This window comes from Ursus americanus, chromosome 22 (assembly GCF_024610735.1).
Source record: "Ursus americanus isolate L20-20 chromosome 22, mUrsAme1.1.p, whole genome shotgun sequence".
Classification (NCBI taxonomy): Eukaryota; Metazoa; Chordata; class Mammalia; order Carnivora; family Ursidae; genus Ursus; species Ursus americanus.
In genome coordinates, this window is record NC_142148.1 from 43935621 (window position 1) to 43947059 (window position 11439).

The 11439-nt window shown below is 46.8% G+C and overlaps 1 protein-coding gene across 1 annotated transcript; it reads right to left on the bottom strand.

Moving 5' to 3' along the window:
• Window positions 1-971: 971 nt before the first annotated feature.
• On the bottom strand, window positions 972-5187 carry LOC123800315 (ral guanine nucleotide dissociation stimulator-like). The gene is made up of 6 exons (XM_087853878.1): window positions 5110-5187; window positions 4834-5049; window positions 4358-4461; window positions 3782-3851; window positions 1926-1958; window positions 972-1552 (listed from the first exon to the last, which is right to left on the bottom strand). The coding sequence occupies exons 1-6, from the start codon at window positions 5185-5187 to the stop codon at window positions 1427-1429; spliced, it is 627 nt and encodes a 208-aa protein (XP_087710004.1). The 3' UTR covers window positions 972-1426.
• Window positions 5188-11439: the final 6252 nt, after the last annotated feature.

The window sequence follows — 11439 nt, forward strand, 5'->3', positions numbered from 1 at the left end:
TCAAATAAATAAATAAAATCTTAAAAAAAATGGATATGGCCCATTATCCTGGCAACAGAAAGCCCATCTCTGATCCATCAGATGCCAGCCAGGGAATAGTGGCTACCATGGATCTGACCCAGAGCCTGGGGCCTGGAGGGAACTGCTGCTTCAGAAGAACTGCATAAGGAGATGCACGAAGGCTGGAAATCCTGGCTCCTAGGTCAGCATAGATGTTCATGGAACCAGGCTCAGGTGTGTCCTTTAAGGTACCCCTCCCATCTTCTCCCAACACACAAAGCAAGCAGGGAAAGGAATCCAGAGATCATTGACAAGGATCCCAGAAAGATTCCAAACTTGGTAAATGGCCAACAGGGAGACTGAGGCTGGAAAGTCCTGCCTGCCCTGAGTCCATCTGCAAATTATCTTCCTCTGGCTTTGTCCCCTTCACATGCAGGATTTGATCTCCTTACATGTTTTTCCCCACTACGAGCTGACACAGTTCCAGAGATTGAACTAGAATACTACAAGTTCCAAATAATGGGGCAAAACAAAACCAAACAAAAAAACTAAAAAGCACCTCAATAGAAGAAGCAGGACACAGTCTTCCAGGCCTTAGAGCGGAGAAAGGCAACCCCTGTCCTGGGGCAGGAAGGAGTTCTGGGGAGTGGAAGTCTTAAAGACTCCCATTTCAGTAGTTGTTGCTATTCTTAGGAAAGTCCCTACAACCTCTAAATCTCAGGAGTTCTGAGGGGCTATCTCTGCTGCTTGCCTAAATTCACTGTACTGAAATGGACCTGTGCTCTGAGTAAGGGAGATTTGGGGTGCTCTCCAGTGGCTAGGGAGAAGGGCTGGCTCTTCTCCTTCCTCCCACATACAGTAGCTGATGACTCTGGAAGATTTCCTAGGTCAGGAACGAATATGAGAGTCTGTGCTAGTTTTCCATTACTGTAGGAAGTAAAAGACCCAAACCACACACCTGGGCTCTAAAACAAAACAAGGGCTTTAATCTCCTAATATGCAAATCTATCACAAAACTATTTAAAACAACTAAATGGCACCCCCTACATAAGGAAATAGATAGGGGGAAGGAGTGTGGAGCACATGGGGTGCACGGACCACCAGTACGCAGCTGCTGAGGAATCCCTGCAGGGCCACCGGACACTTGCTCAGCCCTGAAGTTGACTGCAGCCAGTTCTCCTTCTTGAGTGCTGCTGACCAGCTAGGACCGGGGCTCCAGCTGGCAGGACAGGGTGTAGCTAAGGACAGAGGGACACCTGTGAGTTGCCCAGGAGCTTCCATTCAAGAGTCCCTGCCAGTGTTTGTCCACAGCTGGAGTCTGGCGCCCTGGCAACAAGGCTTGAGGCTGCCCAGGGAAGAAGGATCCCAGGAGTGGCCAGCAGAAAGAGTCCACCCCGAACCTCACTGACCCAGCTCCTGATGGGCCTCACCTCTCAGCTTCGCTGAGCGGCTCCATAGCCTGGAACCAGGCCCGAAAAGGATCCTCGGGCTCTAGGGTGTAATTCTCGGAAGCCACCTGGAGCAACATGATCTTGGCCATGACTTGGCATTCCTGAGCAGAGAGAGAAGCACAGGATGCATAGGGAGACGGGGGGGGGGGGGCTGCAGGGCCTGGTGAGGGTTGAGCAGTGGGACCAGGGACCTGTCCCGGGTCCTGGCACTCATCACCACCCTCCTGCCTGCAGATTCATCCGGTCTCCACCTGTTCTCAGAGTTGAGTATCAGTAGCCCCTCCTCCGGGAAGTTCTCCTGGATGCCATGCATCTGTTCCCACTTCCTAAGGGGATGGGTCTTGCACTGCTTTATTCTCAAGGGATCCCAGGAAATGTGATGTGGAGGGGATGGAGCCAAGGAATGTTCTTCCCAGGGACATCTCTGAGGCCCACTCCCTACCCTTCCCTCCGGGAAGCGCCACATATGCTCACCTTATTTCTTTTCTGGTGGTTGATCTCATTCCCCTGGAAAGCAGACAAACAAAGTCCATCAGAATGAGCTCCCTGGTTCTTAGGAGCACTTGATTCCCATCCCTTCTCATGCTGCACCACGGCCAGGACCCGTAAGGGGGCGGTGCATACACAAATAGCGGGCCTGGGATCTAGGCCAGGCTCTGGAGTCCAGAGAAAGGAGGACATGGGGCAGATGGACTGGCTACAGGTCGGGACCCTGCAGCACCACCCTCTCGGAAGACAGTAGGGGAGGCCGAAGCCTCAGGCAGGAAGGGGCTGCTGAGGTGACTGAGGTGCTTGCTGATGTGGAGGGTCCTGACTTCATTCTCCCCCCACGGGCAACCTCACTGGGGGAGGCTGAGGTCCACTCAGACAGACCTCATGCAGCTTTGCCTTAAGGAACCTCTGCTGCTTTACCAGTCTTGAGCACCAGGAGCAGTGTCCTAACTGCAGCCTCCCCTCACTCATCCCTGAAATAGGCAACAGCCCCCAGGCTCACAGGGGCAGCTGTGAGGCTGTCATGAGGGGAGGTTTGCTGAGTCCTGAGAGCTCAGGGCTCAGTACTGGGGCGCTCTGCTCCCAAACCTCCGGATTCTGGTCCCTCCCCCACAATCCTCAGGCTCACCCACCTCCAGATAGTCCTCCATGGCGGTATCCAACATCACCAGCTCAGTGAGGAAAGTGCCAAGGAAGGGCACGACACCCTGTGTCATGAGGGGGAGGGTTGGGATGAGTCCCTGCTCTCTGGTGCCCACAGGGACCCTCCCCTGAAAACGCTCCAGCCTCCTGGCCCACCGCAGGGGCTCACATGGAGCAGCCTAGGACCCTTGGCAGCCTCCCCCCAGTTCCCTTCCCCTCCCCCTCCCAGAACATCAGACTCCTCCTCATCACCTCCAGGGCCTGCTTTTCAAAAATCCCAGGGAATGTAGCAGTAGGTCGGTCCCTCCCCACCCGCAAAACCCATTCTCTATGGACCTTTCTAGACCCTCCTCCTGATCCCTTTGAAATAAGAATTGTAGTGCTGTGGCCACAAGAGCCGCAGCTGGAGTTGGAAGGCCCCCCCTTCCTGATCTTTCCTTTTTGGGAGGCTTCCAGCCCTCAGGGAGTAGCCCTCCTCCTCTGACGTTGGAGGCCCTGGGCCTCAGGCACACTCACCTTCTTCTGCATCCTCTTCCAGTCTCCCCGGAGGGCTATCACCAGGGTGGCAAATCTATTGGATGGCCACTCCTGAAGGGCCAAGGACAAGTTCCTTGAGACCATGATACCCTCAGGCCACTTGCCCCCACCATCTTGGACTTCAGACCCTAGACATCTGACCTAACTCATACTGATACTGAGGCCCCATTATCCAGAAGCAGGCCATGAGTGATTCCAGAACAATCTCACTCCAACATTCACTCCATGTGTGACCTTGAGCTTGCAGCCTGGCCTCCCCGAGCCTGTTTTCTCATCAGGAAATGTGACAACTCCACCTGTCTCCCATGGTCTCCTGAGGACTCAGGGTCCTATTACTCTCATCATTGTTGTGGCCCTCAACCCAGCCCAACCCCATCACTGAGCACAGGTCTGTCCTCTGGGCTCTCCAGGTTTGTACAGGCCCCCACCTGGAACAGCTGTCGACACAGAGGGAGAGGGTGTCTAGGCTAGGGAGTCTGCTTGGACACCACCTGCTTGCCCCCTCGCCACCAATGGCATCATCACCTAGGCTGTTGCCACATTCATGCCAAAGGCTTCCCCTCCCCAAGGAATGCTTCAGCCCATCCCGACTTCATCCACTCAGGACCCTGTTCCCTCCCACCCCTCCTCTCTTTCCAGACCTGCACCTTCCAGGCTACCTTGATGAGCAGGTTCCTGCCCTGTGTGGTGTCCTTGCTGCACAGCTTTTGAAAGATCTTCAATGGCTTCCTGAACAGAGGCAAGGGAGGCAGGATCAATGGACGAATAACGTGGCAGGGTTGAGTGTGATTGCCTTTTCTTTGAGAACGCCAAAGTGTCAACCTGCCTGGTTGAGGGTTTCTTCTGGGTTCCTCTGAGCACTAAGGTCTTTGTAGGACATGGGAGGGAGCTCTCATGTGGCTCATCCTGGGCCTCGCTTCCCATATTCATTGAGAAACGCTGTTTGGGTCAATTTTGGGTTCAAATGGGCAGAGAGCTTAGTGGCTGTCAAGGAAACACGTGAAAAGATTTAAAGCAGCTCAGCCCCGTGTGGGACATTTGGCAAAACTGATTCTAAAGTGGGAGGCATGGTGGCCTCTTCACCAGGGAGGCTGAGAGACCCACCCACCAGCCCAGGTCCTGTGCTCGGGGTTTGCTGCCTCCCAGAAGGTCCAAGCTGCCTGAGGGGGAAGAGGACAGGCCTCTGGGACCTTCCTCATCCATCCTGGTCCCTCCATGGAGTGAGACCCACTCACCTGGAAACTTTCTCCCATGTCTTCTCAAGGCAGTGAATTGAGACACTCTGCAGAGCCGAGAGGATGGCATGCAGGGAGGAGTAGTTCCTCAGGGTTTGACAGGCCTGGCGAGGGAAGAGAATGGGCTATCACGTGGGGAGCTGGCGCCCAATTGGCTCTCAAGCTTCAGTCCCCCTTGGGGAAAGCACTCCTGCTGGAGGAAGCCTCTGTCCAGGGACCTGCCGAAGGGCACACGTGAGGCCCAGAGAGTCCCACTGCTGCAGAGGAGAAGGATTTTACCTCACTCCAAGGAAGGAAACCAAGCATCCCAGCATGGGGCCATGCAAGTCGAGGTCAGCATGCCCCTGGATGGAAGAGCCTAGGGACTGCACAGTCCCTAGGGCAAAGACCAGGGCCTTCAACCCTGAGACCTGATAAAGGGAAGAACAGTGCCCGAGGCTCAGGAGAGCACCTCAGCTGGGCTTCCCATTGCATACCTTGGCCACCTTGATCCAGTGCTTCACCACCATGGCCCTGTCCCGGGCTGTCATGCTTGGGTTGCCAAGGCAGGTGGTGATGACACACTTGGCCACACCGTTGAACTGGGCGACAGTGGCCCGGACTGTGGGCGCCAGGTGCTCACTGCCAGGCTTATTGCACTTGGACCAGATGGAGCCCAGGCACTGATGGGGCAGCAGCTTCTTGAACAGCTCCTAGAGAACAGGGGGACCTTTGCTCACCTAGCCATTTCCCATGCAAGACTCATGTCCTACGTAGGGGTTACAGGTCAGAGCTGGACCCCGGGGAGCTGAGAATCTGGACTGAGCCTGCTTGGAGACCGTGGATTTCATTCCATTGTTTTTCACTGAGGGAACAGGCTAGAAGGACAACAGCTCCAGGCATGTAAAGCTCCATTTCCCAAAAGAAGCAAGGCACTTCGATATCCCCCTCCAGTCCTGCAAACTACGTGCATTATTCTCTTTTTCTGTGTTGGAACAGCGCCACACTAAGATTAACGCTGCTCAACAACAGTAATGCAGCTGTGCGATTACTGAGAATCTATTTGTTTCAGGCTTCTAACAAAATATCTATTTTCTCTCTTTTGCACATATATCTCACTCAGTAGTGACACCTCAAGTTCTTTTTCACAATGAACGATTCAGAAATAAGTATCAAAAACAGATTTGAAGAGAACAGAAGAGACAATTAAAAGATACGGAAACATCCCACTTAATAAAAGGCCATGTATTTATGTTCTGAGTCGAATTTTAAAGCTTTTAAAACATTTTATGCCTATAAATCCATCTTAGATAGCAACTAGACCTCAGAGAAACACTTAAATAAACGTTTACCAGTTGCTTCCTGGCGAACAATATTTCTTGCTTTCTCAGCTCCCAGTGCCCCAGATGCGGTGGCGCTCCTCGATCGCATTGGCTCGGCCACATCCGGGTGGCTCCGCCAGCTGAGAGAAAATGATCTCTCCACAGTGGCTCCTTTCGGAGAATCTAGAACACAGCCTGATAAAGGATAAGACAAGAAAAATAATCTAAAGGCTGACTTCATTATCATTCATTGCACAGCCTGTTTTACTCAGCAAATTTCATAAATCCAACTGTATATAATCGGCAGCTTCTCTTGTTGCAAAATTAGGTACCACTACTCTGCTTTCCTCTCATAGAGCTCTGGTCAAGTATTTCAAACGAGTGGTCAAGGATCCAAGAGAAATACAGGAGAAAAGAGAATGAGACAGAGCTTTCTGCACAGGTAATGTGCTGGCGGCTGCCGCCTATGGGTCGTTTTCACACCCAGGTTCTTGAGAGTATATTTTCTTTCCACAAATCCAGTGCTTAGAAGGCAAGTATTTCTATAATGAACACTTAAATTCATTTTTATTTTTATTTATTTAAAAAATTTTTTTATTATGTTAGTCACCATATAGTACATTCCTGGTTTTTGATGCAAAGTTCGATGATTAATTAGTTGCGCATAACACCCAGTGCACCATGCAATATGTGCCCTCCTCACTACCCATCACCAGCCCATCCCATTCCCCCACCCCCATCCCCTCTGTAGCCCACAGTTTGTTTCTCAGAGTCCATAGTCTCTCATGCTTCATTCCCTCTTCTGATTACCCTCCTTTTCTTTATCCCTTTCTTCTCCTACCGATCTTCCTAGTTCTTAAGTTCCATAGATGAGAGAAACCATATGATAATGGTCTTTCTCTGCTTGACTTATTTCACTTAGCATTATCTCCTCATAAGCAATATGATAGATAAATTGGAAATATTTGCCATAGGCATTAATTACATAATTGAATTCATTCTGTATCATTCCATAAACAGTGTTTTTCAGATTGTTTACCTTCCTATAAATAAATACAGCCACTCACAGACTGCAGCGAAGCTATTATAAGAATCAGTCCCATTAATGACATGTTTATAAGGTTAAGTAATCACCATAATTGGTTCACACCTCCCCACATCCACATCCTCTGTGGTCCTCTCCCACAATGACCCTGGGCTTCATCACATGACTTACTTTGGTACCAAAATGAGCAAACAGAGATTTGAAATGCATTTGAAAATCTGGGCTTGCCCTGTTGCTGCTCCTGGAAACCTAAAACCTCACCAAAAAAGCCTGAGCTGGCCTGCTGGGCAATAAAAGGTATATGGCCACGTCCCCCCATCACTGCCCCAGCTGACAGCTGGCCAACCCTAGAGCTGCCTGGCTGATTATTTGACAGCCTAGCTGACTGCAAACACAGGAGTGAATCCAGCAGAACTGCCCAACTGTGTCCAACACAAACTGTCAACTCATAAAAATATGATTTAAACAACTGGCTGTTCCTTTAAGTCACTATGTTTTGGGGTGATCTGTCACACAGGAAAAGCTGATACAGTCTATAATAAGGCTATTGTTGAGGCTATAGTCTACCCAAAGCAAGCAATGTATACTTTACGCATCTTTGGAGAGGAAACTCCTCCCAAGTTTTAGGACCAGGAAAAGCTACGTATCACATAAGCTGTCAATTTTCCCCTTTTGTAATCTGTGATCCTCTGCTGTAACCCTGTGAAGATCAGAGTCAAATCTAAGCTTGCTCCCCTTCTCCCTCCCTAGCAAGCATAGGGGGCTCTCTGGCATGCATTCTGGCATCTTTTTTTTTTTTTAATAATGATTTTTTATTATATTATGTTAGTCACCATACAGTACATCCCCGGTTTTCGATGTAAGGCTCGATGATTCATTAGTTGTGTATAACACCCAGTGCACCATGCAATATGTGCCCTCCTTACTACCCATCACTGGTCTATCCCATTCCCCCACCCCCTCCCCTATGTAGACCTCAGTTTGTTTCTCATAGTCCATAGTCTCTCATGTTTCATTCCCCCTTCTGATTACCCCCCCTTTCTTTATCCCTTTCTTCCCCTACTGATCATTCTAGTTCTTATGTTCCATAGATGAGAGAAATCATATGATAGTTGTCTTTCTCTGCTTGACTTATTTCACTAAGCATTATCTCCTCCAGTGCCGTCCATGTTGTAGCAAATGTTGAGAACTCATTCTTTCTGATTGCTGAGTAATATTCCATTGTATATATGGACCACAACTTCTTAATCCAGTCATCTGTTGAAGGGCATCTCGGCTCCTTCCACGATTTAGCTATTGTGGACATTGCTGCTATGAACATTGGGGTGCATATGGCCCTTCTCTTCACTACGTCTGTATCTTTGGGGTAAACACCCAGTAGTGCAATGGCTGGATCATAGGGTAGCTCAATTTTTAACTTTTTAAGGGACCTCCACACGGTTTTCCAGAGTGGCTGTACCAACTTGCATTCCCACCAACAATGTAGGAGGGATCCCCTTTCTCCACATCCTCTCCAACAAGTGTTGTTTCTTGCCTTGTCTATTTTTGCCATTCTAACTGGCGTAAGGTGGTATCTCAGTGTGGTTTTGATTTGAATTTCCTTGATGGCTAATGATTTTGAACATTTTTTCATGTGTCTGTTAGCCATTTGTATGTCTTCATTGGAAAAGTGTCTTTTCATATCTTCTGCCCATTTTTTGATTTGTTTATTTGTTTCTCGTGTATTGAGTTTGAGAAGTTCTTTGTAGATCTTGGATACCAGTCCTTTATCTGTAGTGTCATTTGCAAATATATTCTCCCATTCCGTGGGCTGCCTCTTAGTTTTTCTGACTGTTTCCTTGGATGTGCAGAAACTTTTAATCTTGATGAAGTCCCATAAATTCATTTTATCTTTTGTTTCTCTTGCCTTTGGGGATGTGTCATGAAAAAGGTTGCTTTGGCCGATGTCGTAGAGGTTGTTGCCTATGTTCTCCTCTAGAATTTTGATGGATTCCTGTCTCACATTGAGGTCTTTCATCCATTTGGAGTTTATTTTTGTGTATGGTGTGAGATAGTGGTCAAGTTTCATTCTTTTGCATGTCGCTGTCCAATTTTCCCAGCACCATTTATTGAAGAGACTGTCTTTTTCCCACCGGATGTTTTTTCCTGCTTTATCAAATATTAGTTGCCCAAAGAGCTGAGGGTCCATTTCTGGGCTCTCTATTCTGTTCCATTGGTCTATGTGTCTGTTTTTGTGCCAGTACCATGCTGTCTTTGTGATCACAGCTTTGTAGTACAGCTCGAAATCCGGCATTGTGATGCCCCCAGCTTTGTTTTTCCTTTTCAACAGTTCCTTGGCAATTCGGGGTCTTTTCTGGTTCCATACAAATTTAAGGACTATTTGTTCCAGTTCTTTGAAAAACGTTCTCGGTATTTTGATCGGGATAGCATTGAAAGTGTAGATTGCTCTGGGTAGCATGGACATTTTAACTATGTTAATTCTTCCAATCCATGAGCATGGAATATCTTTCCATCTTTTTATATCTTCCTCAATGTCTTTTAAGAGTGATTTATAGTTTCTAGAATAAAGGTCCTTTACGTCTCTGGTTAAGTTAATTCCAAGGTAACGTATGGTTTTTGGTGCTATTGTAAATGGGATGGATTCCCTGATTTCTCTTTCTTCGTTCTCGTTATTCGTGTACAGAAATGCAACTGATTTCTGAGCATTGATTTTGTATCCCGCCACGTTACTGAATTGCTCTATAACTTCTAATAGTTTGGGAGTGGCTTCTTCTGGGTTTTCCATATAGAGTATCATGTCGTCTGCGAAGAGAGACATTTTGACTTCTTCTTTGCCGATTTGAATACCTTTGATCCCTTTTTGTTGTCTGATTGCTGTTGCAAGGACTTCTAGTACTATGTTGAATAATAGTGGCGAGAGTGGGCATCCTTATCGTGTTCCTGATCTTAAGGGAAAGGCTTCCAGCTTTTCCCCATTGAGAATAATATTTGCAGTAGGCTTTTCATAGATGGCTTTTATGAGATTGAGAAATGTACCTTCTATTCCTACACTCTGAAGGGTTTTAATCAGGAAAGGATGCTGTATTTTGTCAAATGCTTTTTCGGCATCGATTGAGAGGATCATATGGTTCTTGAGTCTTTTCTTGTTGATATGATGTATCACGCTGATTGATTTGCGAATATTGAACCATGCTTGCATCCCAGGTATGAATCCCACTTGATCGTGGTGGATAATCCTTTTAATGAACTGTTGGATTCTATTAGCAAGATTCTTGTTGAGGATTTTGGCGTCCATATTCATTAGGGAAATCGGTCTGTAATTCTCCTTTTTGAGGGGGTCTTTGCCTGGTTTGGGGATCAAGGTAATATTGGCCTCATAGAATGAGTTTGGTAGCTTTCCTTCTGTTTCTATTTTTTGAAATAGCTTTAGGAGAATAGGTATTATTTCTTCTTTGAATGTTTGGTAGAATTCCCCAGGAAAACCGTCCGGGCCTGGAGTTTTGTTATTTGGAAGGTTGTTTATCACTGACTCAATTTCTTCATAATTAATTGGCCTGTTTAAGAAATCAATTTCTTCCTTTTTCAATCTTGGTAGTTTATAGGTTTCCAGGAAGGATTCCATCTCTTCCAGATTGCTTAGTTTATTGGCATATAGCTGTTGATAAAAATTTCTAATAATCCTTCCAATTTCAATGGTGTTCGTCGTGACCTCTCCTTTTTCATTCATAATTTTAATAATCTGGGTCCTTTCTCTTTTCTTTTGGATAAGTCTTGCCAGTGGTCTGTCAATTTTATTGATTCTCTCCAAGAACCAGCTTCTAGTCCTGTTGATCTGCTCTACTGTACTTCTGGTTTCTGCTTGATTGATTTCTGCTCTAATTTTGGTCAACTGCTTCCTCGTGCGTGGATTAGGCCTGTCCCTCTGTTGCTGTTCCAGCTTCTTGAGGTGAGAATATAAAAACTGCATTTTAGATTTTTCTATTCTTTTGAGTGAGGCTTGGATGGCTATGTATTTCCCCCTTAGGACTGCCTTTGCAGTACCCCATAGGTTTTGAACTGTTGTATTTTCATTCTCATTGGTCTCCATAAATTGTTTAATTTGATTTTTGATTTCCTGGTTTATCGAGTCATTCCTGAGCAGGATGGTTCTTAGTCTCCAAGTGTTTGAGTTTCTTCCAAATTTTTCCTTGTGGTTGAGTTCCAATTTCAGAGCATTGTGGTCTGAGAATATGCAGGGGATAATTTCAATCTTTTGGTATCGGCTGAGACCTGTTTTGTGTCCCAGAACATGGTCTATTCTTGAAAATGTTCCATGGGCATTAGAATAGAATGAGTATTCTTTGGTTCTGGGGTGTAGTGTTCTATATATATCTAAGAGGTCCAACTCGTCGAGTATGGCATTCAAAGCCTTTGATTCTTTGCTTAGTTTTTGCCAGGGTGTTCTGTCTATTTCTGAGAGTGGAGTGTTGAGGTCCCCTACTATTAATGTATTTTTATCTATATGTCTCTTTATTCTGGTTAAGAGTTGGCTTGTGTATCTTGCTGCTCCCCTGTTGGGGGCATATATATTTATAATTGTCATATCCACTTGTTGAATACTTCCTTTAAGAATAATATAGTGCCCTTCTGCATCTCTAACTATAGTCTGTAGTTTAAAATCCAATTTATCTGATATGAGAATTGCTACCCCAGCTTTCTTTTGAGGTCCATTTGCGTGAAAGATGGTACTCCATCCC

What these genes read in the sequence shown, in the direction of transcription:
- LOC123800315 (XM_087853878.1), bottom strand. Translation starts at nt 5,187, where the DNA reads ATGAAATCCACGGTCTCCAAGCAGGCTCAGTCCAGATTCTCAGCTCCC. An exon ending in CTCTGACCTGTAACCCCTAC is followed by an intron (nt 5,050 to 5,109) that starts GTAGGACATGAG and finishes CCTGTTCTCTAG; the next exon opens with GAGCTGTTCAAGAAGCTGCT. An exon ending in GCAGGAACCTGCTCATCAAG is followed by an intron (nt 1,959 to 3,781) that starts GTAGCCTGGAAG and finishes TCTGCTTTCCAG; the next exon opens with GGGAATGAGATCAACCACCA.